The following is a 16,028-nucleotide window of genomic DNA, read 5'->3' as shown; positions in this document are numbered from 1 at the left end:
GGAGAAGAGTCACGAACCCCAAACGCTGCCGCACAGAGCCTAGATTAAAACCGACAAGACTGAAAATAATTTTACCGATCTTCCGTGCTAAGTAGACAAGACGATGCGTTGTGAAGACACACATAAGAATTTTGATTTAGCTTTAATAAAGCATTATTAGTAATTGCAACTGGATTATTTATAAGGGTCAGTAGCTATCTTGGTCTTGGTCTTCCCTTGAAAGGGAGACAGGAGTGTTTACTCACCGGGTAAAGATCTTTGTCCGCACGCCTTCAAACATTTGAAGTCTATTTAGGATGAAGACTTCGGTGCCAACTAAAATGGCAGAAGCAGCATCGCTCGGCAAGCTCAACAGCAACCCCAAATCTAACCTGCTAGCTGAGTTGCTAAGTGGGCTTGTGGACACCACAAACTGCAGCTTTTGAGAAACAAATGAAAAATGAGTGTAATCAAACAAAATAAACCAGTTACATCTGTTGCAGCAGCACTGAAAATAGCACCTTCAGCAAGGATAAAATATTTGCTTGCTACTTCAGATAGTCTCCAGCAATGTACAGTAGGTTTTTAAGGGGCAACTATAATCTTCCACAGAAATGAATGCTAAGTGCTGCTTTTTCCTGGTTAAAGTTTTCCTTTCCCCTCTTCCCCCGAACATGCAGCCTATTCCTTGGGCTTTTCTACCTGGAAAATATAATAGTAAACCCCAGCACTGACAAACTCCCTAGAAGCATCTCCGTAGAAGCCAGTTGGTAACTAGTGGAGCTATAAAAACAAAAACCAAACAAAAAACTTATCTCACCCCTTATTACAGATAACGATCCTGTTTCATGAGCTACTTCTACCTTAATCAGTCCAATGTGAAATTTTCTTTTTCCAACCACTATTCCCAAATAATCAGGCTGTCTCTGCAAACCAGCCACAAGAGCAGGCGCACAAGAGTAGAGGCATTTTCACAGGAGGAAAAAAACCTCACAGATTTGAGGAGCAAAGGTTTGTCAGAGAACTGTTGGCAGAGCGGTAGAAAAGACGCTTCTGCCTTTTACTGCAGAAACTTACGGCCAGCAGGAATACGGCTGCTTAATGACCTGAGTGATTTAACTTGCCTTGCACAGTCTGTGTCGATGGGATGTGTTTTTTCGGAGAACTTGAATTTGAATATCACCGTATGGTAATTTCCCCCTTTCCCATTCTGTCTTTTAAACAGAAACATCACCTACCCCAGCCACAGCCACTTGCTTCTTTAGAAAATGCCTCTCCTGCCTAGAGAGCCACACTTTGATGGTACATATCCAAAGAAATTTTCAATAAAAATCTTACTGAAACAAACAAAAAAATTACAGCATCTGCGTTTCATTTACCAGCTGGCGATTTCTTGGGAATTCAAGAAAAGAGCGCTGGTTCCCCCCAAAAAAAGGAAAAGCAAGTCTGAACCACTGCAGTTGCTTTTCCAGCAACACATCATTGGGTTAGCTTGAACTTCAGAGAGAAAAAAGGATACAGATAAGCCTGGCTAGTGCCTTGTGGTTTTAGAACACGACCCGAGGAGCTCACTTTCAGCATGAACAAATGGCAACAAATACTTGGCTCCATCCAAAGTGGCCAGGCAGATAGCACGCCTGTGCTCACGTGCTGATCTGCAGCAAACACCCCACCGGGCAGAGGGCCAGATAGCCACGGCGCCTGACCGCTACCACCCACCACCTCCCTCCCTGCAGCCACGAAACCAAAAAGCAAAATATCCATCAGCAGATGGAAGAGTTTTACTTTGCAGTTCACCAAAACTTCAGCCAACAGAAAAAAAAAAAGGGGGATTATATTAATGGAAATAGTTAACCCATAGTTACAGACTGTAAGAAGTGTAAACACCTCCGCACATCAGTGCTGTTAAGGTTTAAATTAACCTTAGAGGCAGAGACAAACTCCTGGACAACTCCAATATACAGCAAGCACATACCTGTGCACGCACTGGGCAGCTGCACACACAGCATCTACTACAGTGACAATCCTCCCGTATTCTTTAACACCGACTGGCATAAGGCAGGCGTCAATTCTCGCAGATCTTCCTTGTGTTTGTATCATAGCTGAGATTTTAGTGAAAAAAATACAACTACTCTTCTAGCTCTTGAAGCAAAAATGCCAGAGATGGAAAGTTTGCATCAAACTTAATAAAAACACAGATGTTAAAGTGGTGGTACATAACTCAACTAGTCTATACAGACACTGGGTCTGATTCCAATGTTGCCATAGACCGGCTTTGCCTGCGTCACAGATTGACACACTACAAATTATGAAGTTACACGGATTAACAGGTCTTATGTTTCAAGCACAGGTCAGCCACAGCGTTGCTAATCTCAAACCATGATCATCTTTCTTGCTAACTGCACGAGGATCTTGGGTTTCACTTCAAAGAGCTATAAAGTCTAACAAAAAAACCCAAGAATTTGAGATTCAAGGACCTTGGAGACTTAAAAAAAAAACCGCACACCAGAGAAGCCAACTATTTTCTATTTAAAAAACAAAATCTGAAAACCATTACTTTAAGCCACTGATTTGTTTTGTGGCAGGTAGAGGAAGGGTGACAAGTTGTCACAGGCTGCAAGGACAGAAAGAAAACCCTGTAATGAATCGAAGGCTGTTTATGCAAGGCATTTCAGGCCACACATTCATGGCTATTATAAACCAGCAGAAGTAGCTGGCCTGCCCCCGGCTGTGTGTTTCCACACACCTGGCTATTCCAAATTCCCAGTTCCAAGGATCAGCGCTTTTGTCCGCTTTACCTTCTCCTGCCCCACATGCACAGGAGTACCACCCCAGACAAGAGGATCTCTTCACGCAGCGGTACTGCCAGCTCCAAGCGATGGTGGGACTGCAGTTAAAAGCTGCTCTTGACAGAGGTTAAATTCAGAATGCACGAAAGGAAACTCCGTGGCATTTGGGGAAAAAAATAGTCACTGCACTCACAGACAAGGTAGCAGGCAAAGATAACCCAGAATTTACTAGCCAAGGACTTTTCAGATAATGCTACAGAAGCCACAGTAAAACAATCCATGATCCGAACAGTCAAGCTGCCTGTTTTTTCTGTTTTACAGTATCTTAAGTCTTTCACTAAGGGGCAAGCCCACCAAAGACTTTTGGATGGTATGTGCTTAGGCAGACAAAGTGCATTTCAACTCAGATTTTACTATGAGTCCTTGCATTTCTTACCAAAAGTGTCAAACGCATCACCCTGAAGATATATAGCCATCCTCCTCATTAAGAGGGAGCCATGCTATCTGCAACACACCTTTCTTAGAACCACTCTGTTTAAAAAAAAAGTAATAACATTCTTCTCAAAGGCATACAACGCTGGCTACAATAATCAAAGACCCTGGGTAACACTTTCCTACTGAATTATCCCAAACAGCATCATCCCACCCAAAGTCACACTTACACCAAGATACTTTTTCACTAATGCCCGTGCAACATCCCAGCAGGAACGCACAGCACCTGGAAAATTAACAAATAAGTTGTTTTACAGTTGTACACAAGCATCCTCAGCCCTACTGCATTGAACTGTGTTAAAATACTCTGCACCAGCAAGGCCACTGGAAATTTGGGAAGAATAAAACAAGTATTTCTATATCCCAGCTCAGTCCATTTCAAGGAATGTTACTGCATGCAGCAACGTGTTTTTACAATAAACCTAACATAACTGCTACAGAACTCCTACTTCGCTCAAGAAATATTAAAACGGTTGTTTCCACATTCCAGATCTAAACATAGCTGATGGCTCCCCCAAATATCACCTGAAAAATGTAATGCTTACGGGATATAGCTTCAAAGCCCTTCTGAGACTTCAAATGGTTTGCAAGTCTTGCAAAAAAAGTCCTGTTAAACTGCCCGAGGACAACGGTACAATCTCTCCTCTGAAAACACAACCACAAGCTTACCCGGGAACCTGACTTCTCAGCCCAAGAGGCCCAACAGGAACCTACACAGAGAAGTTACACAAAGACTAATAAGGCACAGGGAGCTCCAGAGGGCCCCCAGTAGGCAGATGTTAATGATGTAAGCAAGACACACCATTCTTCTTCCTCCAGAGCATGAAATTTCAACTTCTTTAGTTGAGGAAGCATAATGAATATCACAAAAGTTTCTGCAGAAAATGGGTCATTTGAAGAACATGCCATTTCCACGAGTAAACAAAGAACAGGGTTTACATGAGCTTCAGATACACTGCTGAATACACACATTATACTCTTTCTAACATACCACTGACCACCAGAAAATTTAAGAGGATGGTTATAAGCCACAGGACCCTCCATGCCCTCTTCTGGCACCAGCTATTTGGCTAAAGAAGCTGCTGCCTGAAACTGGTGGCCATCATGACCCCCTCCAGAGTACCAGACAAGCAGGCAGTGATGATGCTGGAACACATTTCCCTTGCACCCTTGTGCTGACCAAGAAATGCTTTGTTGCTCCAGATGGACAAGCACACACAGTTTAAACATCTTTAGTTAGTTTTGGTTGGTTTTTTTTTGGTTTGGGTTTGGTTTTTTTTTTTTAAGATACCTCCCCATGTTCAAATACATTTTTAGTGAGTGCACATAAATAGTGAGTTGCATTGGGTTTTCGGTGGTGGGGTTTTTTTTGATATTTTATGAAAGTAGCACAACTGAGGTTGGGTTGACAGGAAGCTCCAGGCAGACTTCTTCCACAGCTCGCTTCCATGCCTGCTTCGCTCCTCCTTCCAAATCACATGGCGCTGCCCGAGCCTTCCAACAGAAAGGTCAGCCCAATTTTTCACACTGCAAAAAGGCAAACTATTTTCCTACAGCTTTAGGAAAAATCCTGGGTGAACACTTCAGAACAAGAATAATTCCAAACAGGGCAGATTTAAGGGTAAATATCAGCCAGATGATTAGTTCAGCAGAGTTAAAAGTAAAGAGGAGGGCCACAGCATGCTGTGAGTTGCACACCCCAGCAGGCAGCAATACCATCCTTACCTGTAGCATAAGTGTATTTGCTCCCAGCTTGCGGGACAGGCGGTCACAAAGAACACTGGGAATTATTCCTCAGCAATTGCAGGGCTGCGTTCTAAAAACAAGAAAGAAACATAATAAAGATTATAATTCTTTGCTGCCAGCAACGTGCTGCACACAGTCTCCCTCCTGGCAGTCATGCTCTGCATTTTAGTGCTCACACGTATCGACCTCAGTACTCACATCTCAGACCACCCGCCAAATAAAGCCAGGAGGGAAAAAATGGCCATGCAGCTGACTAAAAAAAAAAACCAACCAACCAACAAACAAAGACCAGCCAGGCCTTTACTTTAACTCAAGTCCAAGCTGGCACTCGGGTTTCTAGAGGAGAAAGCCTCAAAAAATCCTGCCCTGTTTGACCTTCCCACCCCTATCAGCCAACCCCACTAAACAGACTCAGATTTACTGTCTTTCCCAAGCAGCTCATTAAACTAAAGGCAAATAGGGTATACATAAACAATGTCATGATAAAGATCAGACCTTTCTGTACTCTCAGTGGTTTGTTAACCCAAATTCACCCTAAAGCTTTTTCCAAAGACAAACTGCACATCAAATACAGTTTGGCCATTCAGTGAAGTTAAAGCTGGTTAACAAACCGCTATTAAGAAAAATTGCTTTGACATTAGCTATAACATACAGCAATAATGCACACAGCCCTGGCAACGCTGCGAGCAATCCCCTACAGCAACCACAAAACTAAACCAAAACCAGGGAGCAGGGGACTCAACTCCTCACACTGCATGAGAGCTCCCCAAAACACCCCTTGCAGGCCCAGCAGGAAAAGCTGAAGGCTGTAATGGAGGCACAGACCCTCAGGTTTATTTCAGAAGGAAAAAATTACAGTATTACTGCAGGGGCCCGGGAGTGGAGAAGCCATAACGCGGCATCCCGAGCCCCGTGTGGCTGTTGACCTGGAAAGCCCGGGTTCCCCGGCCAGCAGCTCTCCCCTCAGCGCCCGGGCCCCCTCAGCCCATGGGTCCCCTCAGCACCCGGGCCCCCTCAGCCCATGGGTCCCCTCAGCGCCCGAGCCCCCTCAGCCCATGGGCCCCCTCAGCCCATGGGCCCCCTCAGCCCATGGGCCCCCTCAGCGCCCGCGCCCGGGCCCGCCAGCCCGCCCGTTTCACCGTGAGCACCCGCCTACGTGCCCGCGGGCCGCTCCCGCCGGGGCGCGGGGAAGGGAAGAGCCGGCCCGAGCCGGCCCGAGGAGGCCCGAACGGAGGCCCGCCGTGCCGTGCCCCGCCGCCGGCTGCGGGCAGCACCCCCCGCCCCCTCCCGCCCAGCCGCGCTCACCTCAGCCCCGCCAGAGCACACACAGGCCCCGCCCACCGTGGCCGCGCTTCCGCGGGCGGTGGCACACGGAGAAGGGGCGGGGGGATGGGCGTGGTCTGTGCGGAAGGGACGGGGTCTGGGGCGGGGTCTGGGGCGGGGTCTGGGGCGGGGTCTGGGGCGGGGGCGGGGGCGGGGGCGGGGGCGGGGGCGGGGGCGGGGGCGGGGGCGGGGGCGGGGGGGCGGGGGGGCGGGGGCGGGGGCGGGGGGGCGGGGCCGGGGCCTCTGTGTCTCCGGGGCGGTGTGTAGTATCCGAGGGGCCGGTGGGGGGGGTCTGAGAGGGGTCTGGAGGTGTCCTGGAAGGCCCCTGTGTAGGGTCTCAGGAGCTTATATACAGGTACTGAAAGTCCTGTGTGTAGGGTCTCAGGGTCCTGTATGTATAGGTCCTGAAATGCTTGTATATACCCTATGAGGAGTGTTTCTATAGGTCCTGTATATAGGGCACGGAGGGGCTTGTATATAGGGCCTGAAAGACCTGTATATGGGGTCTCAGGGGCTTATATATAGATCCTGAACGGCTCGTGCATAGGGTATGAGGAGCGTATCTATAGGTCCTGAAGGGCCTGTATATAGGGTCTGAGGGGCTTGTATATGGGGTCTCAGGGGCTTATATATACATCCTGAAAGGGGTCTCATGGGTGTGTGTATATAGGGTCTGAGCAGCCTATATAAACAGGGCCTGAAAGGGTCTATACGCAGGGTTTGAGGGGTCTGTATGCAGGGTCTGAGGTACCTATGCGTAGGTTTAAGGCACCAGTGTAAAATGTCGGGGGGCTAAGGCAGCCGTCTATAGAGTCTGAGGAGGCTGCAAGCCCTCGGCCATTTCTGCCACACCCTATGAAATCTCCCCAGTTTTATTTCTGCAATAATTCTCTCCCCCCGGGCAAACGCTTCCCCTGCCGGGGGGGCCTCCCGCCCACCCGCGTCCGTACCTGGAGCAGGCAGGCGATGGAGGTGCCCTCGCCATTGAAAAATGTTCAGCGAGATCTACAAATCCAGCACAAGAAGGAAAAGGGAGCTCTTCCATCACTGGAGAAATGCAGAAAACTTGATTTTTAAAGTTAAAAATCCCCAAGTTCCTTAGCAGTGTATGAACTGAACTGCTTTCTCTTACTTATTTTTGTTTCCCCTGGCAGGCCTGGTTGAGCATTTCCGTGTGTTTCCGATGATAATTCACTTTAAAAACCAAAGGGATTCTCTCGTGAGATCTCGTGAGCAGGTCTGCAGGGTCCAGAACAGTTGTGGGGTCCAGACCTGTGGCGGGTGCGAGCTGGCACGGCCGGAATCAGCAGCTAAATAGAGCCGGTCCCTGGTACCGCTGTCCCCCCCCTCCAGCCCTGCCCGCCGGCCTGGCCCTGCTGTTATCCACGTCCTCCTACTTCTGCCGGGGTTTCCTCCCTAGGCTATTGGATTTACAAACCAAATCTTCATGGGAGGGCTTTTTTTCCCAGTGATCATAATATTTAGAAAACACCGGGGGAAATATTTCCACGGAGCTGCCAGCTTGACACCTCCCACCACCACAAACTTCTCACGTCCTGGGGAGGGTGGGGAAGGGCTCGGGACGGTGCCCGCAGGTAGGAAACCTCTCCTTAATCGAGGTAGGAGAGGTACCCGTGCCCCGCGGCTGCCTGACAGCGCATCCTTCGCACTGCCCACGGACGGTGCCGCCTGCCCTGGGACGCACAGACCTGGAGCCTGGGGGGAGAAAAGCATCGGGAGAGGAGGGAGAGGAAAGAGAGAAAGAGAAAAGGAAGGGAGGGAGGGAGGGAAGGAGGGAAAGAAAAAGAAGAGAAGAGAAGAGAAGAGAAGAGAAGAGAAGAGAAGAGAAGAGAAGAGAAGAGAAGAGAAGAGAAGAGAAAAGAGAAGAGAAGAGAAGAGAAGAGAAGAGAGAAGAGAGAAGAGAGGAAGGGAGGGAAGGAAAGAAGAAGAAAGAAAAAAGGAAATAAGAGAAGAAGAGATGAGATGAGACGAGATGAGAAGAGAAGAAAGGGAGGAGGAAGGGAGGAAAAGAAGAAAGAAAAAAGGAAATAAGAGGAGAAGAGAAAAGGAAGGGAGTAAGGGAGGAAGGAAAAGAAGAAAGAAAAAAGGAAATAAGAGAAGACAAGAGAAGAGAAAAGACAAGAGGAGAAAAGAGAAGAGAAGAGAACAGAACAGAGAAGGAGGGGAGGAAGGAAGGAAGGCAAATTACATGTGCAGCACATTTCCCCATGGAAACACTCCCCAGAGTGGTTTCATCTTCTCCCAACAAATATGAAGACGCCTGGATCCTGGATGCAGCGTCCTGTCCTGCATTCCCTGAAGCCGGTGCCCAAACCGGCGCTGGCGGCGGAGCTGGGGGGGCTGCGGGGGCAGAGGGGACGCCACGGTGGAGCAGCAGCTGCCGCAGGCCGGTGGTGATTTCGACATCAACAACTGACTTCCCAAAATCCCTGTGAGGCTTGTGTCGCTGTTTCAACCTCTTCTTTGAAAACACCTGAATTTCTTATCTGGGGTGTTTTAGCACCTCAGGAAATTTGGCGTCTCCTTTTTATGAGAACAAGGGCAACGGCAAACGCTCCTGCCTCTGAGAGGGAGCAGGCTGCAAAGCAGCCATGCTTTTATTCATCCTTCCAGGGGCTTCGCCCCACGCGTGTGGGGCAGGGACCTCCCCGGGGGTCAAACGCCTCCGCAAGCCCCGGGGCTTTGTCCGGGCTCGGGGAGCCCCTGCAACAACCCGGGGGTCTGGCAGGAGCGCGTCCCTCCCGCAGCACCGGCGATGGGTGCTGCCCAGAGATGCAAAACATGATAAACCTTTCCATGCACAATTTATCGGAAAGAGGCACCAAGGGCATCACGCCAGCCCAGCAGCGCTGCGATTTCAATTAATCTCATGCACTAATAAGATTTAACCGTCAGGAAAGCGTGTGCCTGACCATCTCACCCGAAAGCGGCTTTTTTGGACGGCCACAGAGCTGGGAAGGAAATGAGACACCTTGAAAATAAATGTGGCTGGGTGTCATCAACGACCGGGATTTGGGGGAACAAGTGTTGCTCCCCCAGGACAGAGCGACGCTGGGGAGTCCCCATCCCAAACAGTTCCTACAGCAACAGGGGAACATCATATTTTTTAGCCCTTGTTTGGACAGGACAGTCCCAAAATGTAAACTTGGAGGCTGATTTTTGAACCGAGGGAGGGACCCCAGCAAACCGGGTAGAGGGGTGCTATTTTTTCCGGGGTGGTGGGTAGGCACAGCGGCTCTCCTGGGGCCGTGCCCGGCGGCTCAGGAATGGGATGGCAGCGGGAAGGGAAAATGAGAAAGGCACGCCTGGGTCATGTGCGCCTCGGCATCTAGATCAGAGGGAGGATTTGCTGCTGGGAAGGCTAATTTTAGGTATTTTAATTTTAGTTGCTTCCAGATGCCTCTTAGGTAGGCTCTCTTCAGGCTTTAATGAACCCCCCATTAAAAAATACATTTTCCGGAGGCATAAATAGACGGTGATTGCTCTTCAGGAACACGGGAGGCTGCTGAATGCTGCCACTGCCCTCCTGCAGTGATTTCTAGGACGAACCTTTTGGCGAGGCTTAAGGTGATGCCAGAGACGCGGAGGGGTCGCTGCGGGGCTGGGGTGCAGCGGCACGCAGAGGTCTGGCCATCTCCGACGGAGACACCAGACCCCGAAAGGCGACGGGAGGAGAACACGCGGCAGCGAGCAAATGCCGGTGTGTTTGGGTAATTCAGGGTTTACGGCCGAGGTCCTGCGATGGGACAGGGACCATCATCCTGCCCAGCCCAGGGGCATTTCCCCATCATATCTTATACCTCCAGGAGCAGCCGTTGCGGTGCTCAGCTTATGGAAAATGGCCAGCACCATTCCTTTATGGGCAGGTAGACTCTGCCCCCCTATCTCTGGGCTGGGCTGTGTTATCTGAAAGCTGGGCTGCGTTAGTCTGAAAGCACCAACCTTTCCTCTACATAAAAGGAGATAAGATGCACTTGGACCCGGTATCCTCCCGAATTTCCTCATCCACCCACGCCCGATGAACCTGCAGGATTTTGCACATGCATCGACCTCCGCGTGCAGGATTTTGCAAGTATCACAGCCCCGGACATCTATAGGAATAAAATAGGGTAAATCCTAAATGTAAATAACACAAAGTAAGTGATGAGCCCGTGGACTAAGAAACCGTTTGGGGTTTTTTTGTTCCTAGCCAGCTTATTTAATCCAAACAGTTTGGGGCTTGCTCAGGTCTGAGCCAAAGTGCTGGGTTTGCCTATGGCTCATCATACACTCGCTTTCTCTTAAATCAGTATTTTATTTGCAGGAGGACGGCATCCGTGCCTCCATCGGCAGTGTCGGGATGGTTGATGGGGGTTTGAGGCTTCAGCTTTCCACTTCAGTCTTTCCCACGGCAATAATATTAATTGCGAACACCGCAAAGCTTTTCCCCATCAATTTTTCTTGGGAGCAGCTTTCCAATATTCTAATTATAAGCACCGGGAGAAAGCCTCGTTAAATACCTGATTTTCTTTTTATTGCTCTGCAAACAGCAAAGGGAAGGCGCAGGTATCGTCCGCCTTGCTCTGATGCCTGGAGTGCATCTCTGCTGGAAAAAAACCTTGCCGGGAAAAGCAAGGAGAACCAGCAGCATTTTATCATGGCTTTTTTTGCTAGCGGGGCTCCGGCTCATCCTGCGGCCATTTACCAGCCTCTGGGCTGCACGAGAGAGGAATGGTTATTTCATCTGGTCTCTTTCTATGGTTTCCCATGGGAATACTCCTGTGTTGGAGGGGGAAGAGTCCTTCTAGCAACATGAACCTCCCCGCGCGCTGTCTCGGCACAGCTTTGCTTTACTTTTGTAAACTCGAGAGGAAGATGCTTCTAGCAGGGTACCGGGACCTATTTGACCTAAAAAGACGGGGTTTCATTTTGGTGCCAATATCCTCCCTCCTTTCGGCCCCTGCACTCTTGGAAAGCCGTTCCCTGCCGGCTCGTTTAATTGCATGGGGTATTGATCTCAGGGCTCCGTTTAATTCCCGTTTCTATGCACTGTAATGAGTTCCCACGTGCTCAGCACAGGTTCGCTAATGAATTATTGGCCTTTGCTCGCAGCCCGTCTTCCCCCAGCTCTGTCAAATACTCCCTGGAAATGTTTAAACTCTGCCTAAAATATGACTTCAGGTGAATACTTCCAGCTCCTCGTTAAATAGAAATAAATATCTAAATATCTAATCTGAATGGCTGGAGGAGTAGGGAATAGGAGAGAGCGGTTGGGGCAGGTCCGGCAGCCCAGGGTCTGCTGGCCGTGCCCGTCCCTGCCCTCCCCTGGAAGCTGCTGGCACCGAGCCCCCGTAGGAAACCCTCCAGGGAGGGCAGCGAGGGCTCATCCCAAACGCATCTCTGCTCATCCAGCCAAAAAAAAGTGTTGGGTTGGGTAGTTTATGGCACGAAGAGATGGCTCTGCCCCGAAGCGCTGCTGGGGCTGCATCCTCTGCCCTCCCCAGGACCTTCCCCATCCTGGGGACTTCCTTCTGCCCCCTTTCCTGCCTTTCTAATCTCCCTTTTCCAGCTCCTCCGGGCTGCATTAACACCAGTTTTGCCATTTTGAGGCTTTTAATCCCATTGTGAGGGGACGCTGCGAACCGTACCGGGGAGAGGCTGACGGCCCCGGAGAGGGACGCCCCGTCTGTGGTCCATGAGGCGGCTCTTGGGCCGAGATGTGCGCGGGAGCATCTTCCAGTGCGGATGCTCCCGGGGTCACGGCAGAGGGTTGTGCTGCACCAAATCCTTATTTTAAAATATTTTTCCTCCTGCTGTCAATTTTCAATGTGGCAGGAGAGGGAAATACCACGAGCAGGGGTTCGATCCAAAGTTGTCTTTGCAGGCTGCGTGCCCTGGGGACTGGCTCTCTCCTGCCCATCTCAGGAGCATCGGTGTCTTGAAAGCAAGCCGCTGTCCTCCAGCATTTGCTCTTTTTAACCTGGGAAGCCCTCAGCGGTGGGTTTTGCCGCTTGCCCTCCAGCAGTGGAGCTCAGAGCAGCTGCTGCAATAGGTCTCCTTGATCTTGCAAGAAAAAGCAAATAATTATTGAAGTGCTAAACGTGCTACACTGGAAAGACCGTAGGTAAATTCTACCAGAAGGACAGAGTTGAGACACAAACATTTCAACCATGTTTTTCCAACCAACAAAGAGAAGGAAGGGAAAACCCATCCCTGCAAGAAAACGCAGCCAGAAAGGAGCCCGGAGCCTTGCAAAGTGGCTCGGGAGGCTTTGGGCGGAGGATTGCTCCGGGACGAGCTGTGTGGCTCCAAAATGACGTTGCTTGGGGAAAAGCCGAGAACAACCCTTCAGCATCTGAGCGGATGTGAAGGCAGCACTTGGGAAAGGAAGGGGAAGGGGAAGGGGAAGGGGAAGGGGAAGGGAAAGGGGAAGGGGAAGGCAGCTGGAGCGAGGCGGGGATGGTATGGGTGATGGCTGAAGCACGTCCGTGTCACCCCATCACCCGGTCGTGCTCCTCTCTGTATTTTTAGAAGGTCTTGGTGGCAAACAGGGGTGGTAAATGACAGCCGGCGTCTCTCAGCCCGCGTCTTCCTGATGATTTCGGCAACCTCCAGCCTCGTCACAGTTTCCTCACCATTAACTTCCAGTGACTCTCCTTTCCTGAGCATCCTCCTCTCCTCACCTCCCAGGAGAAGGTACGTCCCCATCGGTCCACGCAGCGAGGACTTGGGTTCCTCAACTTCCAAAAATCACAATAATAGAGGATCCCAGCTGCTTTATGCCAAGGCGCTTCGTTTCAATCTCAGCCGTAAAGGTACCGCTGCACGTGGAAACTGCTCGTGCATTAATATTTTTTAAAGCTCCATTTTTTAACAAGCAATTCTAGGGCCACTTTCAGTATTAAAAGCGATAGGTTCGTTTCCCTTCTGGACTATTCCCTCCCAGGAATTAAAAAGGAGCCACCGGCAGTATTGTAACAACTGCCAGGCCGAAGGGAAAAGTCTTTTCTAAGAAAAATAATCCAAGTAAATCACCTTTCAAGAAACTCAGCACATATTCCTTATTTAGCCCAGATGCTGCAACATCTATGCTGGCGGCCCGGCCCACCTTGTATGCATGTACATCCCTCTCTCTACAATATATATATTTTTTTTTTTTTTGATCACTCACTTGTTATACCATCCATCAGAACTGCCATGGGGGTGGGATGCTGGTTTGGCCCAGCACCCCAAATCCCTGTGCCTCCCCCACGCTGCATCCCCAGGGCCATGGTGGTGCCTTTGCAGCCGTTCTTGCTGCACCCTGTCACCCTGCACCCTCTCCCTGGTGCACCCTTTCCCCTAGGGCACTCCACCACCTGCACCCCCTCCCCGGGGCACCCCGTCTCCCCGCACCCCCTCCCCTAGCGCACCCTCTCCCCGGGGCACCCCGTCTCCCCGCACCCCCTCCCCTAACGCACCCTCTCCCCGGGGCACCCCGTCTCCCCGCACCCCCTCCTCTAGCGCACCCTCTCCCCGGGGCACCCCGTCTCCCCGCACCCCCTCCTCTAGCGCACCCTCTCCCCGGGGCACCCCGTCTCCCCGCACCCCCTCCTCTAGCGCACCCTCTCCCCGGGGCACCCCGTCTCCCCGCACCCCCTCCCCTAGCGCACCCTCTCCCCGGGGCACCCCGTCTCCCCGCACCCCCCCCCCCAGCGCACCCTCTCCCCGGGGCACCCCGTCTCCCCGCACCCCCTCCTCTAGCGCACCCTCTCCCCGGGGCACCCCGTCTCCCCGCACCCCCTCCTCTAGCGCACCCTCTCCCCGGGGCACCCCGTCTCCCCGCACCCCCCCCCCCAGCGCACCCTCTCCCCGGGGCACCCCGTCTCCCCGCACCCCCTCCTCTAGCGCACCCTCTCCCCGGGGCACCCCGTCTCCCCGCACCCCCTCCTCTAGCGCACCCTCTCCCCGGGGCACCCCGTCTCCCCGCACCCCCTCCTCTAGCGCACCCTCTCCCCGGGGCACCCCGTCTCCCCGCACGCCCCCCCCCAGCGCACCCTCTCCCCAGGGCACCCCGTCTCCCCGCACCCCCTCCTCTAGCGCACCCTCTCCCCGGGGCACCCCGTCTCCCCGCACCCCCTCCTCTAGCGCACCCTCTCCCCGGGGCACCCCGTCTCCCCGCACCCCCTCCCCTAGCGCACCCTCTCCCCGGGGCACCCCGTCTCCCCGCACGCCCCCCCCCAGCGCACCCTCTCCCCAGGGCACCCCGTCTCCCCGCACCCCCTCCTCTAGTGCACCCTCTCCCCGGGGCACCCCGTCTCCCCGCACCCCCTCCTCTAGTGCACCCTCTCCCCGGGGCACCCCGTCTCCCCGCACGCCCCCCCCCAGCGCACCCTCTCCCCAGGGCACCCCGTCTCCCCGCACCCCCTCCTCTAGTGCACCCTCTCCCCGGGGCACCCCGTCTCCCCGCACCCCCTCCTCTAGTGCACCCTCTCCCCGGGGCACCCCGTCTCCCCGCACGCCCCCCCCCAGCGCACCCTCTCCCCGGGGCACCCCGTCTCCCCGCACCCTCTCCCCGCCGCTCCCAGGCCTGGCCCCGCCCCCGTGTGACCCCGCCCCTCCCCGCCGGCCCCGCCTCGCCCCTCCCCGCCGGTCCCGCCCCGCGGCGCCCCTGCTGAGGAGTTTCCCTGCCCTCTAGCCCGCGCGCGGCCCCGCCCACCGCCGGCAGGGGAGGGAACGCAGCGGCCAATCACCTCTCCGGGCCGGGCATCCGCGCTGCCCCGATTGGCCGCACCGGCCTGGCTTGACGAGCCCCGGGCCGGCGAGGGGGGCGCTCCCATTGGCCGCCGCCGCCGGCCGGCCCCGCCCCGCCGCTCCCCCTCCCCCCCCCCCCCCGCCCGGGCGGCAGCAGCAACCGCCGCCGCCGCCGCCGCAGCGCGAGGCGGCTCCAGCGGCGCGATGGCGGCCACGGCGGGCAGATCGCTGCCGCTCCTCCTCTGCCGCCGCCCCGCCGCGCTGACGGCGGCCGGTTGCTTCCCGGCGCTGGGGCGGCGCCGCCAACAGCAGCAACAGCAGCGACACCGGACGGTGAGTGAGGCGGGAGCCGTGCCCTTCAGGCGGCGGCCGGCTGAGGCGGGCTCCCCCACCCCGCCCCGTTCCCCGTGAGGCGGTGGCCACCGGTCCGGCCCCGGCAGCTGCGCGTTATTCTTAGCGCCGTCTCCGGGCGAAACTTGAGCGGGGCGGGCGGCAGCAGCCGAACCCACCGGCCCCGCTCCGCTAGCGGGCAGCTCCCCGGCCCTCCCGCCGCCGTTCCGCCCCGGCAACAAGCGAGCCCCCCCCGCCCTGCGCCGTGCCGGTCTCTCCCCCCGCTTCTCTTTCCGGCAGGCGCGGGAGCGGCCCAGCGTAGCCCGCCGTACCGGGAACGGGCTCCCGGGGCGGGGGTCGGGTCCCGGCGGGGCGCGGCCGCCAGGTGGCGCGCGGGGCCGCCGAGAGCTGAGGGGGGGCGGGGGGGGGCCGACAGCCCCCGCCGGGGTTGGGGCGGGGAGGGAGTGGGGGGAAAGGCAGCACCGGCCCGGTGCACCGGGGCACGGACGGGAGAGGGCGAGCGCAAGTTCCCAGCGGATCTTCGCCTTTATTTTTATTTTCAATCATTTTCCTCTTTTTTAATTTTTTTTGCCGCCTCCCCCCAAGGTCAGCCGGGGGAGGGGCACTCGGGGGGGG

General features: G+C 54.1%; 2 protein-coding genes and 1 long non-coding RNA gene across 10 annotated transcripts in view; 1 reads left to right on the top strand and 2 right to left on the bottom strand.

Annotated features, from left to right (window-relative positions):
• The window catches only part of MICU1 (mitochondrial calcium uptake 1), a 110,526-nt gene extending 104,138 nt beyond the window's left edge, over positions 1–6,388 (bottom strand). For all 4 annotated transcript variants that reach the window (XR_012674237.1, XM_075154125.1, XM_075154131.1 and 1 more), the window contains exons 1-2: positions 6,312–6,388; positions 4,986–5,076 (exon numbers count right to left, since the gene is read on the bottom strand). The gene's annotated coding sequence lies outside the window, so the exon portion shown is untranslated. The remainder of the gene's footprint in view (positions 1–4,985; positions 5,077–6,311) is intronic.
• A 3,890-nt stretch (positions 6,389–10,278) lies between these two features.
• Positions 10,279–13,768, bottom strand: LOC142084058 (uncharacterized). Of its 4 annotated transcripts, none has more exons than XR_012674235.1 (3): positions 13,742–13,768; positions 13,013–13,462; positions 10,279–12,392 (listed from the first exon to the last, which is right to left on the bottom strand). It is a non-coding gene; the product is annotated as an uncharacterized LOC142084058 (long non-coding RNA). The 4 variants fall into 4 exon arrangements; XR_012674233.1 differs by lacking the exon at positions 13,742–13,768 and having other exon boundaries at positions 10,281–12,392; positions 13,013–13,150; positions 13,365–13,681; XR_012674236.1 differs by lacking the exon at positions 13,742–13,768 and adding an exon at positions 13,501–13,681 and having other exon boundaries at positions 10,281–12,392; positions 13,013–13,163.
• Positions 13,769–15,209: 1,441 nt separating this feature from the next.
• The window catches only part of MCU (mitochondrial calcium uniporter), a 94,782-nt gene continuing 93,963 nt past the window's right edge, over positions 15,210–16,028 (top strand). The window contains exon 1 of one of the 2 annotated variants that reach the window (XM_075154104.1): positions 15,210–15,395. In XM_075154104.1, the coding sequence (XP_075010205.1) occupies positions 15,267–15,395 (129 nt within the window). In that variant the 5' untranslated portion in view covers positions 15,210–15,266. The remainder of the gene's footprint in view (positions 15,396–16,028) is intronic. The other variant, XM_075154103.1, reaches the window with a different exon arrangement.

Source organism: Calonectris borealis, chromosome 7, assembly GCF_964195595.1.
Source record: "Calonectris borealis chromosome 7, bCalBor7.hap1.2, whole genome shotgun sequence".
Lineage (NCBI taxonomy): Eukaryota > Metazoa > Chordata > Aves > Procellariiformes > Procellariidae > Calonectris > Calonectris borealis.
The sequence above is the reverse complement of the archived record's forward strand: the minus strand, read 5'-3'. Positions and strand labels throughout refer to the sequence as shown.